Raw genomic sequence first — 21,198 nt, forward strand, 5'->3', positions numbered from 1 at the left:
GATTAGAATGCACCTGCTCTTAAGCACTATGCCACATTGAAAGTGATGCTGTTTCAGTGTGGGGGATAATCCACCCCAAAACAGCATCACTTTCAATGTTGTTTAACTAGGGACCCCAGATTCTCCCTTTAAGGTGGATTTAAAAGGAGAATCTGGGCTCTCTAAACACCATTGAAAGTGATGCTGTTTGGGGGTGGATTCCAGCATCACAGCGGCTGCCCGGGGTGTGTGTGTGTGTGCAAAACTCAGATTTTGTACCAGGCTCCATTTTCCCTCTATGCCTCTGCCCAGAGGGGAGGGGCAGGGCAGGGCAGTCTGCCATCCCCGACCTTGGAGAGCTTTTATAAGCACTAGGCCAGGGGCAGGTGGGGGTGTGGGGCCCCCCGAACCCCCCCTAAAAAATCTATACCTACGTCCCTGGATAGACAACAGCTTCTTGAATAAGCCAAGGCAAACATGATATTTTAGACAAAAGGATCATTTAATAAAACAGAACATAAAATTGGGCATTCAAAAAATAAATACACAGTATGATGTTCCCTACCACAATGACAAATGCAGTTTTAAAAATACAATTTCAAAGCATCTGCAACAGAAAGAGTTATATGCAACCTGCCCTTGATCCCAGATCAAGAGAAAGGCTACCCCATGAGATGTCTGCAAAATATATTATTTCTTTCATTTCAGACACAGAAAACACACATGGGCGCAGAGAAAGAAGAGAGTGTAGATAAGCATATACTATGAAAAAAACTTTTATTAGTTTTAAGAAGCAGAGAACTTTCGAAGGGTGATGACAATCAAGGCCACAATCACAGATGTGCCCAGCAGAGCAGCAATCACAATGGCACCAATAGCTCCTGGACCAAGAGACCCTGTAAGGAATAAGGGGAGGAAATCCTGTAAGAACGTACTGATTGTGAGGTTCCAGCATATACTTTTGCTAAATGTTTCAGTGTCCAGATAATACACCTGGATTACACTGTATCAGCCTGAAGAGTTCTATTATCCAAAGCCCATCAACTTTACTCACAGAAACCAGTAGTTGCTAATTACATTTAGCTGGTAAGTCAACTTAGGGCAGGGCAGAAGGTTGAGAAAAAAACACAGGAAGGGAACAGAGAGGCAACATTAATAGGCTAAAAACTGATACTGGTTTCAAACAGGAATAAATAAATTGCTCCTAAACTACACTAGGTAGGTGTATAAATGAGACAATATCTTGTTCTCCCTAGAGACCTTGGAGACTTCAAACATTTTCTTATGAAAAATCTGACCTCTTGGCTCAAATAAGTACAGTATAAGTGCTACAGGTTTGAATCCTCCATTGCCATGGAAACTTGCTGGGTGACCTAAGACTTCATCTTGGCTAACCTAACTTACTAAGTTGTTGGGAGGAGAAAACAAAGGCGAGAAGAATGATGTACGCAACTTTGAACCCATACTGAAGAAAAAGATGGCATAAATGAAGGTACTGCTCCGTGGGCCCGGGCTTGGCTTTACGGGTAGGATCAGGAGGGCTATGCTGACTGTGTGTTGGGAGGCGGGAGGGCTTCTGGCAGCCCGTGGAGCAGCAGTGCCTCCACAGGCAGGAAGCAATCGAATGTCTCAACAGCGATCCCTTCAACGAAGTGAGTCCTGCTCCTCAATTGGTGGAGGGTTCGCTGTCGGGAAATAAAATGCTCAGCGCTTTATTGTTTACGATATATGGGCTCAGTTGGGCAAACTGAGCACTCTTTGTGGAGGAGGGGAAATGTCTCAAAAGCAGAAACCATGTGCATACAGAAAATACACAACCATAACCACGGGGAGAACGCCAAACAGGCCTGAGGAGCTGCAGCACAAAACTCCTCGATGCTTAAGGAAGAAAATAGCCTCCAGAATAAATTGGATTTAGATTGCCATTTATAATGAACAGTATTCTCCTGGGCATACTCCGCTGCACGTCCACACCAAGAACATCAGTTGTGTGTTCTTTGGAACAGTGAGTTTGTAAAATGCCAAAGGGATCCACATGGCTAAATGTACAACAATAAGATCTGTACTGTGGGCATTCATGGTTTACAGAGCAATGCAACAGGTAACACTCAGCACCATATCTAGAAATGTATATACCATTGCCATCATCCTGCTGGTGGAGATGAGTGGTGTCCTCAGGTTCATAATCAGAAGTATAAGGTGGGAATCCTGGAGAGTCTGAAAACCGAGTGGTGGTTGTGGTTTCTAAAGGCCCCCCTCCGGAGGGCAGCTCTGGTGGATCATTCCACAGTGTAGGGATGGGTCCTTGGGGGTATTCTGCTGGAACAAACGCAAGTCGAGTTAGTCTCTTGAAACAGCGAACACACCCCTAAAGCATTACTGTGCTGAGAGGTGACTAAAGGCTTCCTGCCCCACTCAGCAATATTCCAGGGACATCTTTCAGTATTACTGCATAGACTGGACAGCATTGCTCCCTAGTGGATAAAGCATCAAGTCCTTTCTTTTAATGTCTAGCAGAATCTAATGGTGCATTGGAGTCACCATCATTCCCTTGCCTTATTTCTGCCCATCTCTTTCCTTTTTTCTATTTTTCTATCTATAGTTTGTACTGATGCTAAATATGAATCTATGTTCATGTTACTTTGCATTCTATAGTAATAATATGCACAAATTGACAAAATATCCAGCAGAAACATGCTATTTGGGTAGGGTTGCCAGCCTCCAGGAGGGGCATAGGGATCTCCCAGGATACCACTTATCTCCAGGTGACAGAGATAAATTCCCCTATAAAATGGTTTCCTTGTAGGTGTACACCACCCCAAATCTCCAGGAATTTCCCAGTGTGAAGATGACATCCCCAAATATCTGGGTGCTCCGGTGGGCAAATTTAATCTGGATTTTCTCTAATGGCTAAATGTGGTATATATGTGTGTGGGGGTGTGGGGGTGTGTCAAACCTATGTTGGTCTAGAAATAAGGATGCAGCCACACAAAAGAGAAAGGGAAATAATCACTGCTGAAACAGACATGACTGCCCTGCTGGAATCAACACTGATATTCTATTTCATCTTTCCTCTTCCCTGTTCCTCCCTCTCTATATATATGCTGCTTGAAGTTTCACTTCATGCATCCAAAGAAATGGACGATAGTCCTCGGAAGAATACACTAAAACAGATCAGCTAAAGACTTCGCATTTTATTTCAACGTGAACTTTCTCGGATTACAGGCCATCTTCCGGATGCATAATGTCCATGGAAGTTTATGCTAGAATAAACTTTTGTTAGGGTTGGATTCTTATCAGTTTTTCTGCTACCACAAGAGGGAAAAGGAATGATGTTACTCCATTTCCCTCCTCACTACACAACTTTTTGATCATGCATCTGACACATATCCTATGCAAAGTCTTATCTAAGGTACCCCCACCACCCTGCTTGAGCCAGTAGATTTTTTTATGGGGGGGTTCAGGGGGGCCACGCCCTCAGCTGCCCCTGATGCTATAAGTATGCCGCTTAGCTGCAATAAACCCTGTCATGTATAGATCTGATATTTTATTGAGTGCCAAAACTTGACTTTTTCCCTTAGATTTCATAGCTAACAAGAAGTCAGATTTAAACTATATACACCTTAAGTAGAGCTAATTTTGTTCAGTGAGGGCATGATGACAAATTCTGACTACTAGGTAAAGAACCAAACTCAAACATGACCACATTCTGCTCATCACATTTTCCCAAATAATCTCCTGCTCATCTAAAAGCTTCTCTATTCTCTAGATCCTTTGAGGCTGAAACAGAAGTAGAGGACAGAGATCTTGAATTCTGCTAACTATTTTTGCAGGTTGCAGATTTTTCATTTACTGCATTGGCTTCCTGGATGACTTCAGAAGCCTGATTCTGTTTCTCATTGCAAGGCAGGTTTGAACTTCATAGTTCAGTGTTTGCTCATCAGTCTGGATATATTCGTATTTGATTTGTGCTGCACAGTGAAGAGTGTACAGCTTGAAAAAGCTCACTGTGTTTCAAACAAGCAGTTGGCCCATTAACAGGACAGCATTATGCACAAATGGTCAATATTAATGGGGCCTTTGCACCGTTGATCTCTTCTTTGCCCCCACTATTCGCTTCAACCTCCTGCAGTAGAGACTTGTTTGCCAGGACAGTACAAGCAGGACACACAGCCTGGAACACAGACCCTCCCCCTGACTGTGCCCCTATGATGCCTTCTCAGGTGAAATTCCATAAAAACTATTTTTTCTTTGATGTTGCAATTCATGTCCTGTTTTTTCCCCCAAGCAGGCTCTGGAGGGACTAAAAAAGCCGTTTCTGTTTATATGTGGCTGGGCCCAGAAGGCAGTATCAATGCACATTTTGTTCAGGCAGGATGAAGCTGAGGCCCTCACAAGAACTGGAGACATTTAGCAGGGCTCTGTCGAAACCACTGGAAATGTCACACCATGGCTGCAAATTTGAACAGAGCACCCAATTGGAACAGGGCCATCTAATCACTGTGAGATGACCAGCTAGCCTCAGGAAAAATGAAGTTAAGGACCAACGGTAATAAACAGCTTGCCAAAACAAGAGCACATATAAGGGGTTTTATATGAATGCACTGCATAGGAAACACTCAGACTTAGACCAATGAGGAACAGAATAAGGATTCTCCCACTCTCCCTACAAAACCATTAATAAGAGATGAGCAGTGTTAGAGCATTTGCTTTTCACATTTAAGTGCCGAGCTTCAATACAAATCATTGCCAGCAAGAGGAAATTAAAATAGTAGGGCTGTTACTGCACTAGCCCAGCAAAAAGACTAAAGAATCCCGACAGACCAGAGTAACATGGGTCGATTCTGCACTTGCGTTATCGACCTAAGTTCAAGCTATGTTCGACCTAAGTGCTCCGCACAACCACTGGGATCGATGTGGTTTTGTACCACCCTGTGTAACGGTCAAATTTCCGACTCCAGTTGGGAACTACTACTTTTCCAGGGAACCATGCTTGAACTCAGCTCGATTCCAGTAAAGTGCGAAATCTCTGGTGCCAGGAGTCCCCCATTCAGCCAATCACAGCTGAGTGTTTCGGGCATGTGTACAGCTGGAGAACCGCCGCAGCGAAAATCGCACCTAATTTTTCCCCCTCTTCTTTCTTGCGTTCGAAGCGATGGCTGGTCGCACAAATGGCGCACAATTTCCGCGTACCAATGTAAGCGGCCAATCAAAAAAATGCCACCTTCGTCCCTCCATTCCTGTGGCAGTTTTTTTAATAACATGTGTGGGGATAGACGGAACATGGCCGTAGAACAGTAGCCAATTGGAACAGAGCGGCAAAGAGGCACAGGATGATTCCGCCCTCTGAGCTGGGATCAAGCTGGTTGCAGTGGGGAACAACAATGGCTTCAACCTAGGTTAGTACCCTTCTCAGGGAACTGGGTTGAACCTATTTTACTCGTGTGCGGAATCGCCCTTAGACCTCTGTGTTACTGAAAGCCTGAAATATACCAATGGCATCTCTATCCTTACATACTTCCATGTCTAGTCTTATCATGCCGGGAATGAGAAAGTTCGCCCCTTTGAATATAACTGTGCAGAATCCTATCATCAATAACTGGTTTGCTCCTCAGCCAAGTATGGACAATGGACACCTGGCCTGCCAACTAATGCTTTACTCAGACAGTTCAAGCATTTTGATCACATTATACTACACTCGCCACATCAAAACATTTCCACATGAAACATTTCTCTCATGGATAAGCCTTCCACGCTTGTTCTTCATACTTCCTCTCACATTATTTAGAAATCTATAACTGTGGGACCAGGTGCTGCACAGCCGCCTTTGAATACCTGACCAAACCTTATTCAAGTTACTTCACAAATTCTAGCATTACTGACTGGTAACTTGTCCTCTCAGATTTGGACAGCAGACTTCACTTTAGGGCAGTTTTTGAAGATTGTTGGATACCCTGCCATAGAAAGCATTTAGGAGGGAAAACCCCAACCAAATCTATGTCTTCTACATCCTTCCCTATAGTGGTGAGACATGGACTTTTTCTAACTGTTAAGAAATCCAGCGTTTATTTTGCTGCTCATATCACATCCTTGACTTTTGCTGGCCAGATAAAATCACCAGTGCTTAAAATGCTTGGCAAGGCTTTGGGTTTTTTTTCTGAAAAATGGATGCCCAAATGCTAAGGGCCCCAGAGGTCACAAGTTACCAATTTAAAGATGCTTAGCATACAACTTAAATACATCAAGGTTTCTTATACATTATCAGACCATTGGCTTATCAAGTTCAATACTGTCTACTGTTGACTGGAAATACCACTCTAGGATTTCACATGAAAGTGTTTAATATCGCCACCTGATCCTTTTAAGTGGAGAGATCAGCAATATGGTCCCTGCCTGTGATGTTCTACTGAGCAATGGCCACACCCTTTGTTTTAGGAAATTAATATCAGTAAGCAAGAGGCTAATAACAGGAATGTCTGTCATCACAGGGATTCATAATTCTGAGTCAATGGTGCCTGGATTTCCAGAACAACTATAGTCCTTAAAAATATTAACTGTGATGCAGCTTACTAAAGAGTTCAGATATGACATACCCATGGCAAATCCTACCAATCCAGGATCATCCTCTGTAATTCCCAGCAGGCAAATGTAATCCAAATTGTTCTGCTCCCCAGGTGGTTATTTAGGTGCCTGCACCCGGCCAAAGCAGAATGTAAGACTCACTGACTCAGTTAACAGTTCAATACTTAAAGCTTTAATTGTAACAATGTTGACAGACCCTGACTCCTCCCGGGTCTAACTAAATAAAGGTTACTTTGTTGCAGAAACTTTCTGGAGTCTGGAATTTATTGTAAATACTGTGAGACTATAACATCTATAACTGTTTAACTTAAATACTGTGAATCTATAACATGTGACTGTCTAACTTGTTGCTGTCACCCAGCTTCCGTTGGCACCTAACTGCAGCTGTCACCCAGCTTCCGTTGGCCCCTAACTGCCAAATCAGACAGGTTGCTGGGTAATAACTGCCGTAGAACACCAGCCCTAGGGCTTCTTAAAGGGACAGAACTAAATTCGGTTCCCTCCCACTGAATACTGTACAAAACATAGCTAAACCCATACTAACTGTGGGGAAACTAAAGGGGAAATTAACAAAGGCTCTGTGGGGGCATGACACAAATTATTTCAAATCCTCCAAGAGGTTACTACAAATTCATAATCTTACAAAGACAGATGTTTGTCATGTATTTCTGTTGAAAGACAAGGTATAGATATCTTAATAAATGGAATATAATGACTTGGACTCGGAACCCCAGGAAGGTTTGTAGTAGAGGGGTGAATTTGGGCTGCTGAACGCATGTGGAGGGAAGAAAGTCATACTATGTGGATGGAAATCCTTATAATCACAGAAACACTTTTCTAGATCCAAGTTAATGATTTGCATCAATTCTCCCTAACATATAATGTCAGCTCAAATGCAGAATTCTCTGCTTAAGGAGAAAACAGATTTTAAAACTTCTCTGACATAGCTGCTATATGCTGTATAAAAATATTACTTTCAGTTTAAGCATCCATAAATATGCCATATTTTAATAGTTATATGATCTGAAGAGAAACCAGAGTATATACTTTAATACTAATAAGATATATTTTATTTATATTGTATAGTTATATATTTTATTTGTATTTGTGCAATTTTTAAATCTGGAATTTTACTGGTCAATGACCATAAATAAGTCTGAATTTACTAATAAGAAGGGTTTGATACTATGAATCTGGAATCCATTAATCTTGCATTAATTAAGCTTTTTATGACTTATTGTAGTGTGGCAGCGTTTGTAGTGTGGCAGCGTTTGGCTTCTTTTAACACACAGGCTGCTTAAGTTCATAACTCACCATTTTCCTCCCTAGACAGTTTATCCCCTGCTGACTTGCTTTTTTTGTAGGAATTTTCTCCTAAAACTTGACACAGGTCAAGGAAAGGAAAATCATAATTTTGTATGCCTTACTAATAACATTTATTTGTATTTTTAACATGTACCATTTTTCTTCCAGAAGTACTGCAAAGCAAATTATAGTAAATGAAGCCAATTTAAAACATTTACTTTACTTAGAATTATTTCAACTAACCGGTAACTCTAGCTCCCTAGCCATAACGCTTATCAAATAATAACGTACAGGTGAAGATTAAGATTTCAGCCATTTTATGTGAATTTGGGCTGCAGTTTCTATACAGGCTTCATTCAAACAAGAACACAAAGTTAGGGGCAAGTAAATGAGCCTCTGCAAATTTATTCAAGAGCAACTTCTTCTCACTAGAATTAACCCACAAAACAGCCTGGCTATAAGTCACAAACCTAGGATCACTGACCAGTCACTCATGAGTTTGCCACAGCGATTGTGATGCAGAGTAGTGGGCAACAATTGTTGGTCTGAGAATATTTCTGTAAATATTTTGAAAGTTTGATATAACTTGATCAGCCTGAACTCCAGCCCACTAACAGAGCAAGCAAAGGCCAAAGATCTGTTCCTCATCTAATGCCAGCAGCATATCTGTCCCATCTGAATAAAACTGAACCATAATCATTGGAAGGCATAAAGGATTTTTTTTGCAAGTTTCTAACCCACCTTTTGAATAGTTCAGGCTGCTTAAAATAAAATTAACACATAAATACTATCTTCCAAAGAAAACTCCATCCTCCAGGGAGATCAAAATACATTTCAGAAAGTAGACTAACACTAAAAAGTTCATCAGCCACTCAGCCCTAAACCAAATGCCCTCTCAAGGATGACCTTTCAGAACTTCTCAAGTCCTTTCAGGGAACCCATCTAATAATGAGGGGCAGCGAGGAAGCATGTTTTGCAGACTCTTTCAAGTAAGTTAAAGGTCTTTCTCTGAGTTTTTGGATGACCAGTAATCTGGCTTCTCCTTCCCAGAGTTCCAGTCTATGAAAGCCAAACCATTGGTGAAACACAAATAAATGTCCTTGTGTCAGATAGCTGCATTCTATGGAGTTGTCCTGGTCATAGAACTCCTGTGATTGACAGACAGTTTGGATAGAATTTGGAGAATGGCAGTTGGAGAGTTCTGACAGATGAGAATTGACAGTTGATTGACAGAGAAGTTAAAAGACAGAGATCAGAAACAGTGGTGTAAGTTGCAAACTGTCTGACGGAGGATTCTCCTCTGAAGTGAAAAGGAACATATTTGGGTTTTACATCAGAAAAGATCCACAGCCAGTTATTTAGGAAAATATTTCTAAGATTGATAGAGTGATTCCTCAAGAGTGTGACACAAAACAGCTCAGGTGAAAGGAGTGATCCCAGGGCAGTTTAAAGGAGAAACTGAAGTATGTTAACATTCCTGACTCCTTCAGCTAAATAACAACTCTGTAAAAGAAGCTCAAGTTTAAGAAGCAAACCAGTGACTGCCAAGAGAAATCACTGTCAATGGAAAATAAAAGTTTCAACATTTGTATGTGAACTATGTTGATTCATTTGGAATTACAATATTCCACTTAATGAGCATCTCAAATTCCCCAGTTCTGTTATCTTGTTACAAATCACATGGCTGTTATGAAGTTTTGCTAACTTGACTTTTAAATCCCTCAAAAGTGACACATAAAACCATTTTAAGTTGCAATTCAAAAAACCGTCAAGTGCCATAGATTTCTGGCCTTTCATAGAAAATAAGTGGCAACGGTGTTGTAACAAGTTAAAAGATTAAAATAAGATGTTGGAGTATGTGAGAGAATAAGATAAATAAAAACACTTTATTGAAACCAGGCATTCCAACACAGTCCTCCTTTGTCCATTCCTTTGCATACAAAATGATTAACAAAGAGGAGAAAGTGGCTGCCATTTTGATCTTCTCTCTCAATATCTGCAGTAATGGACAACAACTGATTTGATTTCTCTGCTTCCTGAATAAACTGGTATTTGGCATTTTCTATTATTCAATTTAATACTGATCTACTTTAAACAAGCAACTTCTATTTATTTATTTATTCTATTTATTTATTTAAGTCAATGATTTAAAACAGTGGCCATCTAGGAGACACCAACCATAGAAGGCTGCTGAGAAGCTGGCATCAGAATTAAGTTTGATTTTAACTAATGTTCTTGCATGAGATGGCTTGGGCAGTGGCTAAAAAGGTTAACGAGGTGATGAAAACGTTTTTAAAAGGTCCATAAAAAGGTAGGGGGCGTTGCTGCTGCAAGTACTGACTGACTGGCATCTAAAGGTCTAGAAGAGATTTTCTGCACTCTGGTGAAACAAACTGGAGCAATCAGCCTTCAATAGCAAGTGATTAGTAAACAATAATGCTTTTCTCCATGGCTTGAAAAATTTCACCTGTAAATTTCTTCATGATGAGTCCTTGTTAAAGATGCAGGTCAAGATCAGCTTGATTTTTATCCCTCACTGCTTAACAACAATCTTATAGTTGGAATTCTTTGATTGTAGTCTTCTTCCCATGGAAGAGTTACTATCAAGAGAGACACTATCCTGCAGCAAGGGATAGGTGTCAGGGGGATTGTATCTAGTTGATTGAGATGCATTCCTAGCTCAAATTGTATCTAGCTGATTGAGATGCATTCCTAGCTCAATGTAACTGCTGCAAGATATATGTAACCAGCCTGCTTATATGCTGTCCTGGCACATTCTTTCCTTCCTCTTTGCTTTATGGCTTTACATGCCAAGTAAGTAACTAAACTTTCCCCTGACACTTTGGTCTCATGGGAAACGGGATTGTTTCTGTTGTCCTGTGGGGTCAGGATGCCAGATGGCTTTATCTCTATTGCCAAGCTTGGGGCACCTTAGCTGTAAACTAACTCTTTCTCACATTCTTTGAGAAAATGGGAGGGGGGGATTAACATCAGAATAAAATGGGTAGCAAAACCCAAGTTCTCCAGAACTGGCTTTGTCCAGCTGGCTGCTTCAATGCCTATCAATAAACACTGCTGATCAACAACACAGAGTCCGTTTATTGCTTCAAGGTTCGAGACCTAACAAAAAGGTTACTTGCAGCAATCCATGATTCTCTCTCCAGTCCTCAATAGAAGATATCAAGGGTTGCACTTACCTGAAACTGTAGATCATAGTGTGGGCTCCTGCGCAGGCACACAACTGGACTACGCATGCGCAGGCCAGCCACAGACAGATTATAAAGCTTCTTCTGTTCTGTTGCTATGCAAAAAAGCACTTACTTCCCCTCCCCCACATCAGAGGCAGGAAGCTTCCCACCCAAACAGTCACATAACAGGAGGTGGAGGAGTGCCATTCCCTCAGTTCTCCAACAGCTACCACAGCTCTGGAAAAATAGCTAAAGCCAGAGAGCGAATAAACAGCCACAGGGGTCGGGGAGGGGAGGATGTGTGCCTGCACAGAAGCCCATTCAATGAACTAGTTACAGGTAAGTGCACCCGTGTATTTCATAATTCTGTGAAGTCCTGCATTTGGAGACTAGCACACAAGAAAACCATGGCAGGCGGGTGTGGGTGTTTATTTGAACAAAGCATGTAACACAGCTTTCTCCACAGTAGCCTCCCTGCAAGAGCCAATATCAACGGCATAGTGCTTCATGAACATGGTCGGGAAGGACCATGCCATTGCTCTGCATATGTCCAGGATATCCACTCTGGCACTCCAAGTGACTGAAGCCTGCACTCTGGTTGAATGGGCATGGACTTCCAAGGGGCAGTCCATGTCAGCAGACTGGTAAGCTGGCAGATCTGTGTATGTAGTACAATAAAGTTCTACACAAGTCAAGTCTGTGCAGCATCTTTTCAGCCAGGTAGGTGGGGTTAGGAAAGAATATTAGAAGGATTATGTCCTGGCCCAAATGAAAACAAGAAACCACTTTAAGTAAATGCTCAAGGCTGTGGCAAAGGACTGCCTTATCTGCATGGAATCCGGTAAACAGTAGATCCCAATGGAGTGCCTGAAGAGCCCCCACTCTCCTAGCTGATGTAATAACCACTAAGAAGGCCGGTTTGTAGGATAACATGGCAATGTCACAGGTGGTCAGGGGTTCAAACAGCAGGTTCATCAAGGAAGTGAGGACTACGTCAACACATTACAATGTTTTAGGCCTCTGGAGGAGGCTTGAATTGTAATGAAAGGCCAACAACCAGCTACTGTGAACTGGCAACTGTGAGGAGGAGGAGGAGGAGGAGGAGGAGGAGGAGAGGCATTAACTGAAGTGAAGAACAGAAATTTACTGAAAGCCCAGAGAACAAAACAGAAGTTCAAAAACTATATGATTAAAATGAGGACTGAAAGCTGGTACAACGAAGCACTGCACTGCCAATTTCTGAAGAAGATCAAGGCCAGGGTGGGCAATGAAAAGACCTGCCTGTGGTTAACAACTGGAACTCTGAAAAAGGAAACTCATTTCAACCGCTCAAGCGCAGGCCATTAGGACAAATACGATCAAGGCAGAATCAAAATATCCTCAGACGATGCAAAGTGCAGATGGTGCAATGAAGCCAATAGAACTGTTGATTGTGTACTCAGTTGCTGCAAAAAGATCACCCAGACTGAGTACAGAGGTACAACTCAGTGGCCAAGATGATCCACTGGAATTTATGCAAGAATTACAACATTAGAACAGCTAAAAACTGGTGAGAACATTGTTCGGAGAAAATCACAGAAAATGAGAAAGTCAAGATCTTGTAGGACTTTCAAATCCAAACAGATGAAGTGTTGGCACATAATACGGCAGACATCACAGTAATTGAGGACAAGAAAGTGACTATCATCAACACCTGGAGAATCTGAGGTCCCCAGTTTAAACAATGAAAGTGATGCTGTTTCCGGATGGAGGATAATCTATCCCAAAACAGCATCACTTTCAATGTTTAAACTGGGGACCTCAGATTCTCCCTTTAAGGTGGATTTAAAAGGAGAATTTCGGCTCCCTAGTTTAAACACCATTGAAAGTGATGCCGTTTGGGGTTGGATTCCAGCATCACAACAGCCGCCCATGGGGCGGGCCCCCCCCCCACAAAACTCAGATTTTGCACCGGGCTCCAATTTCCCTAGCTGTGTCTCTGCTTGGAGGGGAGGGCAGAAGGGACTGCTGGCTGGAGCCCAGCCGGTGGGGGGCGGGGCAGGGGAGTCTGCCGTTTCTGGCCTCAGAGAGCTGCTTTTATAACTGAGGCCGGGGGCGGGAATAGGGGGCGTGGCCCCCCCAGGGGCAGCTGAGGGCGTGGCCCCCCTGAACCCCACCATAAAAAAAATCTATACCTACATCCCTGGGTATTGGTGTTGTTAATGAGTAATCTGAAAAACAACTTCATGCATCTGATGAAGTGGTCTTGAAAGCTTCTTTCTTAGTTTAAAACCTCTTCCGTGAAAGTATGACACTTCGCACATGTTCAAAAGCCTTGTTGCAGGGCTGAGCACCAATATTTCAAACTGGCTGTAGGATTAATTGGTGTTAGCCTTGGCTCAGATGAAGACCGAAGATAAGGCTCTGTAATAGAAAGCAGGTTCTTCAAATACCGATTCATTCTTTTTCTGATGTTTCTTTAACCACAAAGCATAGACTCTGGAGTCAGTTACTTTTATGTTCTGTTTGCAGTTTGGTGGAGGCTTTTAGGTACCTAACTGGTTTCTACATTACTGTGACATAAAGTGGTGAAGGACCAATCCCTTCGGTTCTTAACTGCTAAGATTTAAAACATGAGTAGAGCCTTTGGGATGAGATCAAGATTTCCCTGCCCACTTTGGAGGACTCTGCTGTGGAAAGCCAGGAAATGATGACATTTAAAAACCTGGGATCAAGTGCATTCGGAGACCAAGAGTGGGCAGTACAGACTCAGGTAGCCACAATGGCACATGGCCAGTGTGTGGATGAAAAGAGTCCTTCTTCCGAGGCACAAAGGGAAGTCTGTCATGGTGCAAACTGAAGCATGGGTCCACACAAAGTGCCACGGTTGTGCTGAATGTTAAATAAACTTGTTTACAAAAAAGCTGTGGTTATGTATATATCTGGGCATCCCAGCGGACTGCGTGTACCCTTTTCACTGCTTTGTCGGGACTAGGCAAGAAATTTTCTTCTTGACTATTTAGTTATAATGCAAAAAAACCCCCAACAACCCCAAAAATGCAAAGGAAGAAGCTAACAACCTTTTGTAGGACCTTACAGCAATTACATACATTTTCACAGAGTATACTTTGTCTATTGTGAATTTAAGTATTAAGGAAGCACAAAAAAGGCATATCTAAATCACCTAATAAGTAAGATACTATTTGAAGCTCTGTAGTTCATTCTCCTAAATATATGGTCTAAAAGGACCCTTTCTACCCTTACCTCCAAATGAGGGTGAGGTTTAGAAACTTCTCTTGCTCATCGGTACACTGACTGAAGAAAGCATGCTGAATATTATGAGAAAAAACAGGGGAAGACAAGCTGAGGAGATAATCTGGTATTTAGGGTGTAATGGTGTATAGAGAAGAAATTAAACTTACCAGCTTTCACAAAAGGGAGCAGGATGCCAGACAGTGACAACAGGATGAGACGAAGGACCGTGGTGTGGGGCATTGCTTCCTTCAGGAACCAAGAAGCCTTTGAGACTGCTCAAACTCTTTGGAGCCTTAATGAAGAAGTAAGTTTTGGACGCTAAATGAAACCCTCGTCCCGTCAGCTCTCAAATCTCTTTACACGTGTATATGCAAGAGTTGCAAACTCTCTGTAGAATCTCATCCACATACACTTACTGACTGGCAGGTCTACCTCCTCCAGCCAAAAGACAACTCCACCCTCTTACAGTTTTACTCTACTCCCCCCAATTCCACAGTCTCAACCCTTCCCATCAGAGCAACATATACACCCTCTGGCAGTTAGCTGCAAAACCCCAAAGGCGCCAAGGACGGCACTAAGTATCTAACAACTGGCATATACATCTAACATCACCCTATGTTAAGGACAGTGGTGAATAACAGCATTCATTAAAAAATAGTAAACCAAAAATGGGCGTATATTTGGATACATCCTGTAAGTATTCAGTGGCCAGCTTGTAACAAAATTAATGACCACAGAAATGTTAGGGTTATAAGTGTCAGAAGGGCCTACTTCAACACAATACATTATCAAGACCAAATGAGAAAACAACAACAAAAATTCACTGCATTTCATCAAACCAAAATCCTTCTCCGACTGATACTGAAAAGCATGTATATAAATTTTTTAAAGCCCTGTTTCCTCTTCAGCTGCAGAGCTGGAAAGAATCTTAACTGGGGATAGGGCAATTTGACTGTTTCCAAGATCATTTACAGATCCTATAAGAAACGGATACAATAATTAAATTGAAGATATAACAAATAGCTCAACACAGTAAAAACTTTTTTGTTCAACTAAAAAGGTGGCCCACTCAATCAACTGAATAGTAGGTTTATTCGGGTCCAACAGTGGTAATTTTTGTGTCTAGGAAAGGTTCTGTTTGTAGTGGAATGGACTCATGGGATCCAATCTATTATTTTAAAATACAAATATTTCTAGAAGTTGCATAAAGAAAGCATCACCTTAAAGAACATTTCTTGCCATGGGCTGTAACACACATGCCTTTTTTCTTGAGAACTGCTTCTCAGCTGCAAAATTAGGCAGATTTAAAATAATGAATGGATCAACTGGGCAACAGACTGCATTAAAAGGCATTCATTTAGAAGTGTCCTAAGGTTGAACAGAACGTAATCCACAGAAATCTCAGCTCCATTGTTTCTTATTGATCCAACACTTAAAACCTAAGGAGAAGGCAGATTTCTAAAGACAGACCATTTCAGAGCAGTATCTGCCAGTGCCCAGTTTACATGAGATTAATGCACTGGGTAAACATTTGCAAAACATTGGGCATAATGAAATTCTCATCAGCTATCTTCAGAGTTTACATTCAAAATGAAACACAAAATGCATTTACTCAACCTGTTTACTGAAAAATCACAAATCATTCAAATGGCTTCCACTGCTGACGTGCGCCCCACTATCTGGGCTGCTTTCATGTTTAATAATAAAAAACCATGAAGAAGAGGCAGCAACACTTGAGAACCAATCCAGGTCCAGGCTCAAGTTTTACTCTCACTGCAACAGAATATTTTTGAAACTGTAGGTTGACACTAAATTGCAGCTTAGAAGCATTCTTGCAGATGAGTAAAAAAAGCTAAAAGGGCAGTTTTAACAAAATATAGTGCTAACTTCTGGTTGTGTTTTTCTTCATGAACTTATTGATTTTTCTTAACACAAACAAATCCAACTTATTTCAAGCTGCTTGATCACCGTTTTTGCAGTGACAATACTCTCAAGCTAAACACGAATTATGTTGGTCATTTAATCATTGAATAATTAGTTGAAATAAAACTTGCACACTACAGTACAGTGAAGGATTATTCTGATTGGGAGAGTTTTGGAAGCTGATCGTTCTCTGCAGCTCCCCCCACAAATCAACCTGATATTCTAACAAACCAATTATGGCCTATTAGATGAAAAAGACTCACCAAAGCGAGCTCTCAGATGAGTTACTTTTACATGAAACCATTCCTTACAGACATGCTTGAGCTGTAAGTTCCAAAACCTCCGTGCTACTGCAAAGTTTGGGCCAGACTGATTTAATCTACTGTGGTTTGTTAATTCTCCTATGGTCCAGAATTATTCATGTCCCAGTAAACAAAAATAGGGTTAAATTCCTAATTATGATGCTAAATATGATGCCATATTCAAAGCTCTGGAAAAAAAATAGATGGGTGAGGCTACCTTGTAAATATACTCAGATTTTTAACTTAGACCTGTCCATGGGACAAGGACATATATAAAGGGACAAAGGCACAAGTAGGAAATTGAAAATCTTTCCTATCATCCACTCGCTTTCCTTCCTTTGATTTAGTCATCAACTACTTCCCTTATCACATCCCCACATTTCACTGAATGTCTTTGACAACACAAAGGAGTCAATGAAAACTAGCTGTGGAAAAAAAAGTGAAAAACAAGAAGTTGATTATGTCTATATTTAAGAGTTCCACAAAATTCCCCCTGTTCCTAACGGGTAGAATATTCTAGGCAAGGACTAGAGAGTCATCCCTTTGGGTTTGCTAAAAAAATTATCTTGGTTTCTGTGTAGTAGTAGTTGTTTTGTTCACACCGGGCTTATTAATATTCTCTTTCAAATACATGTTTACAATTTTTAGAAGAACTAGCCAGGCTTGGTCCTCTTGCATAAACAAGGCAAACGCATGAAAGGGTGTGTGTCTGTGGATGGAAGGAGGGAAGACTTTTTAAACATGTCCAGTCTCAACTTAACTGATGTTTATTTTCACCTCTAAAATTATCAAGCCAAAAAAACCACTAACGTTCCTCCAGGGGTATCAAATAAAGCTGCTGCTGTCCTTCCATGTCTTGTGTACTTGATTGTTACTTGACGAAAGGAGTATTGGTAGATTTTTAGGTCTATTTTAGCACCAGGAAACGTTGCCAAAGCTGGCTTTGACAAAAGCAAACAATGTGTGCTCAGGTATAATACAACCAGGTTTTATTTAAATTCTCTCTTTTTCACCCCCCCCGAATGAGCAAGAGTTCCGAGGGAATTTAAAGTTCTGTAAACATTAACTACCCCCTTCTCCCCTTTATAAGTTTACAAAGCAAAGGAGATCAGGAGACCAGATCTGTGGCACCTCCCAGCCTCTCTGTGCTACTGGATCCAAAAACTATATACAAGTCTGCAGCCATCTTTGTATAGTTACTGTACACATTGAGGACAGAGGAAGAAAAGAAGAAAAATCAAACGAAATAAAATCTAAATCAAACTGCTCTGGAGCAACTTCAGTTTCTTCTTCAGGCAGTAATGGCAGAAAAAAATGCTTCACGCAGCAGCATAATTTCCATGGGCACACTGCAACCCTGTGCAAGTGGGAGCGTGGGCAGGGGACTGCAACCAAGTGCACCGGCCATTTCAGATGGTTTTACATTTCTGGTGGAAGGGAGAGGAGCTTTTGGATGACAAGTATCTAAGCACATTGGATTGGAAGTGGTGGAAGAGTGTGCTACACAACGAGAACCAGCATCCCTCACTTTATCCCTCCGTGTGGTTTTTACAAACAGAGACGCTGCCAATGCTTAGATTCCTTGCCTCATTTATTTCACTTGGAAGATGACAGCTCCCTGCTCTCGGTATTAATGCTGCTGCAGAACTTACAAAAATTCTGGACCATCACCATATGTCACCAGATGAATCTGGGTAGGTTTCAAGTTCCAAAAGTAGTGTCAACTCCCACACAAAACCAACAGGTGAAAATACATATGGTAAAGATCCTATGCGTCTCTGAAACGAGACAAATTCACAGCAGAAGGGTCCAAAATAACTGGCCCAATCACTCTGGAGGAAGTACGATTACAGGAAAATTCAGCCTGAAATAAAGAGAGGTACGCTTTCTCCCACAACTTGAGTTCCCAACTGTCCAGGAAGGCTGGAGCAGGCTGAAGCATGACTTCAGCAGCTTTGACATCACCACCCAATGAAGACAGACTTGAATTTCCTCTCCAGATTCAATGTGCTGAAGAAGGGATGGCAGGGGTGTGCAATTCCAATCCAATCCAAACTGTATGCTGCCCGTCACTCCCTGCTGTTTCCAGCTCTAGTGGTAGCTTATGAATGTTCCTCTGCATTTGGAAGGCATCTTTAGCCCTGATGGAACACGGAAGTCAGTATCTGTGTGGCATTTTGGTTTTGAATGACATCTGTTAACCATGAGCTCTCCACCATGATTGCACCAGTTAGATATGATGAGAGTGATGAAGGAAGGGAAGGGGAAGGGAAGCTACCATATGTAGACCTCCAAATGGCTTTCCAATAACGTGGGAGAAGAAATCACAGAACAGTGATTTGCCCCCAGCCTCACGAATAAATCTTCTTTCCCATCTACCCAGCAGAAAGAACCAGAGGCTGAATCAAGTGAACGAGATTGTGCATTCCTGGGCAGAAAGGACTTGCTGAGGCTAGAAACAGCAGCCTGAGATGATCTGATTTTGTGATCCGTTTTGCAAGGCAAAGATGATTGCAGGAGATAGAAAGTACTGTCCAGCAGTAGAGAATGCATGGTTAACAGACACAGGAAAAGCCAGTCAAGTTGCATATACTCAGTAGTCATCCAAAGTCTCTATTTCTCCCATGTTGAGCCGCTCTGATGAGGCGTTGACAGAGAAACCTATAAAGCAAGACAGATTTAGTATTTAGTATACAGAACTGCTACATTTATTCACATATCTCTTGAAAGTAACAGAAGTGATGCTAGTCAAAAATATATCTGAGACAAATGGAAAATGGGCTAGAACATTATAGCATTTACTCAAATGCAAGACTAAGTTTTTTTCCCCACAAGTATGCCATAAAGGGGAGGGGGTCATCTTAAATTCACCAGCAAATTACAGTTACAGCCAATAACAAAAAAGTTCTTGTGTGTAACATTTTTAGGTGTGGTTGTCTTTCATAAAGGGTTGTCTTCCTTCCAGGCAAAGGTGAGAACTGAAATAACGGTGGCCAGGCAGGTTGTAGCTAAACACAGGTGTAGCTCCAAGAGAAAGAACTTGGCTGTCACTGCATCTAGAACGGGGGTCTGCAACCTGCGGCTCTCCAGATGTTCCTGGACTACAATTCCCATCATCCCCTGCCAGCATTGCCAATTGGCCATGCTGGCAGGGGCTCATGGGAATTGTGGTCCATGAACATCTGGAGAGCCGCAGGTTGCAGACCCCTGATCTAGAATCTTAAGTTTCTGTTTTAACCCCTGAAACTCTGGTCCTATTAATCAAATGCATCATTAAAAAAGCTGTTTTTCTGTCACTGCAGAAGGTTGCGTACAGTGTTTAGGGTCAGTATTAGGCCAACTGGATTCCAATCTGGAGTTCCAGAACTCACCTAACAAGCTGGGATCTGCACGAACCATTTTTTGTTTCTTTTTCTTTTTGCCACTCTGCACTGCCTCAAAGTTGGATTGCTGGTTGTTGCTCTGATTAGTCTGAAAGACTGAATGCAACGGACTATGGTTCATCCCCCACACAGAATCCTGGAAGGCAAATAAATAATGTTATTTATTATGGACTGAAATAATGGTGTGCCTAGTCAGAAAGAATACATAAATAGCATCAAGCCAGTTATTTAAACCTGAAATTCTGTCTGTCTGTCTGTCTGTCTCATACACACACACACATACACACACCCCATGTTGTGTGCTGAAAGTATTAAGGACAGTTGCACTACTAACACATCAGCTATCTTCCTGGCAATTTCATAATATAGTTTGGCCTCCTTTCAAAAACCAATTACTATACCTCTACAGCCAGGGAGGCAAACTGTCTGTTCTTCCAATAACAGATATAAATATTAACCCAAAATAAAAGTATGAACCTGCTGCTGCCGCTGTTGGCTGGCTTTTTGTTTGGCACGATGTTCAAGAAACTGCTTGGCAAATTCCTTGGCTTCAGGGGTGTCTCCAAGATAGGCTCTGATGTAATCGTGAACCTCATAAGGGGATTCCACTTCCTTCAGAAAAGAAACAAACGTGGGAACTGCAACAAGAAGGGCAGATGAACCATGAAGAAGACATGCAGAGTATACAGACTCTGAAAAATAACCCAGACATTTCAGTATTAATTGTTAGAGTTAATTTCCCCATTCTATCTTTCTATATACCAATTGCCTTACCTATCCATCTATCTATACAGTGGAGAAATTAAACCTAAAACACACATACACACTCTCTCTCTCTCTATATATATATATAAACTATATATAACTATATAAATAACTCACTCACTCTGTATGTATAAACGATATATATACATAAATCTCTCTGTGTGTCTCTATATATAAACATATGATGTACATATTGTGTGTGTGTGTAAAATGAAAGATAATCTTGACTTGTGAAGCAACAGAAAGTCGTTGCTCCTCATCACTAAGGTATGGAATAAGTTATTTTTCAGATTTAGCATAAGGTCTGTTTTGACATCTCCAGTTTAACAAATCAAGACGTAAATTATAGCATCAGGTCTGATTCTAGCTTTCTTTCAAAAACACCAAGAGCTAAGTAAAGGAATTTCTGCAGATTGTTTTGGCGTTTTTCTTAATGGTTCAAACACTGAACAGAGCAGAACACCACAAGTCAGTGTTCAACTATGATGAGTCAGTTCTATCTGTACACACTGTGAAACACTCACACTCTTCTCCAGT

At 41.5% G+C, this 21,198-nt stretch overlaps 2 protein-coding genes across 3 annotated transcripts in view; both read right to left on the bottom strand.

Moving 5' to 3' along the window:
• Positions 1–462: 462 nt before the first annotated feature.
• Positions 463–16,455, bottom strand: SNORC (secondary ossification center associated regulator of chondrocyte maturation). Of its 2 annotated transcripts, XM_048505072.1 has the most exons (4): positions 15,509–16,455; positions 14,456–14,580; positions 2,116–2,298; positions 463–875 (listed from the first exon to the last, which is right to left on the bottom strand). In XM_048505072.1, the coding sequence occupies exons 2-4, from the start codon at positions 14,526–14,528 to the stop codon at positions 766–768; spliced, it is 366 nt and encodes a 121-aa protein (XP_048361029.1). In that variant the 5' UTR covers positions 14,529–14,580; positions 15,509–16,455; the 3' UTR covers positions 463–765. The 2 variants fall into 2 exon arrangements, with proteins under 2 accessions (XP_048361029.1, XP_048361030.1); XM_048505073.1 differs by lacking the exon at positions 15,509–16,455 and having other exon boundaries at positions 2,116–2,295; positions 14,456–14,909.
• Positions 16,456–17,480: 1,025 nt separating this feature from the next.
• The window catches only part of GIGYF2 (GRB10 interacting GYF protein 2), a 98,880-nt gene continuing 95,162 nt past the window's right edge, over positions 17,481–21,198 (bottom strand). Inside the window, 3 exon segments of the mRNA XM_048505068.1 lie at positions 17,481–19,174; positions 19,885–20,032; positions 20,374–20,534. Coding sequence (XP_048361025.1) covers positions 19,107–19,174; positions 19,885–20,032; positions 20,374–20,534 — 377 coding nt within the window. The 3' untranslated portion in view covers positions 17,481–19,106.

This window comes from Sphaerodactylus townsendi, linkage group LG08 (assembly GCF_021028975.2).
Source record: "Sphaerodactylus townsendi isolate TG3544 linkage group LG08, MPM_Stown_v2.3, whole genome shotgun sequence".
NCBI lineage: Eukaryota > Metazoa > Chordata > Lepidosauria > Squamata > Sphaerodactylidae > Sphaerodactylus > Sphaerodactylus townsendi.

What these genes read in the sequence shown, in the direction of transcription:
- SNORC (XM_048505072.1), bottom strand. Translation starts at nt 14,528, where the DNA reads ATGCCCCACACCACGGTCCTTCGTCTCATCCTGTTGTCACTGTCTGGC. An exon ending in GCTCCCTTTTGTGAAAGCTG is followed by an intron (nt 2,299 to 14,455) that starts GTAAGTTTAATT and finishes CGTTTGTTCCAG; the next exon opens with CAGAATACCCCCAAGGACCC. An exon ending in CCAGCAGGATGATGGCAATG is followed by an intron (nt 876 to 2,115) that starts GTATATACATTT and finishes TATTCCTTACAG; the next exon opens with GGTCTCTTGGTCCAGGAGCT.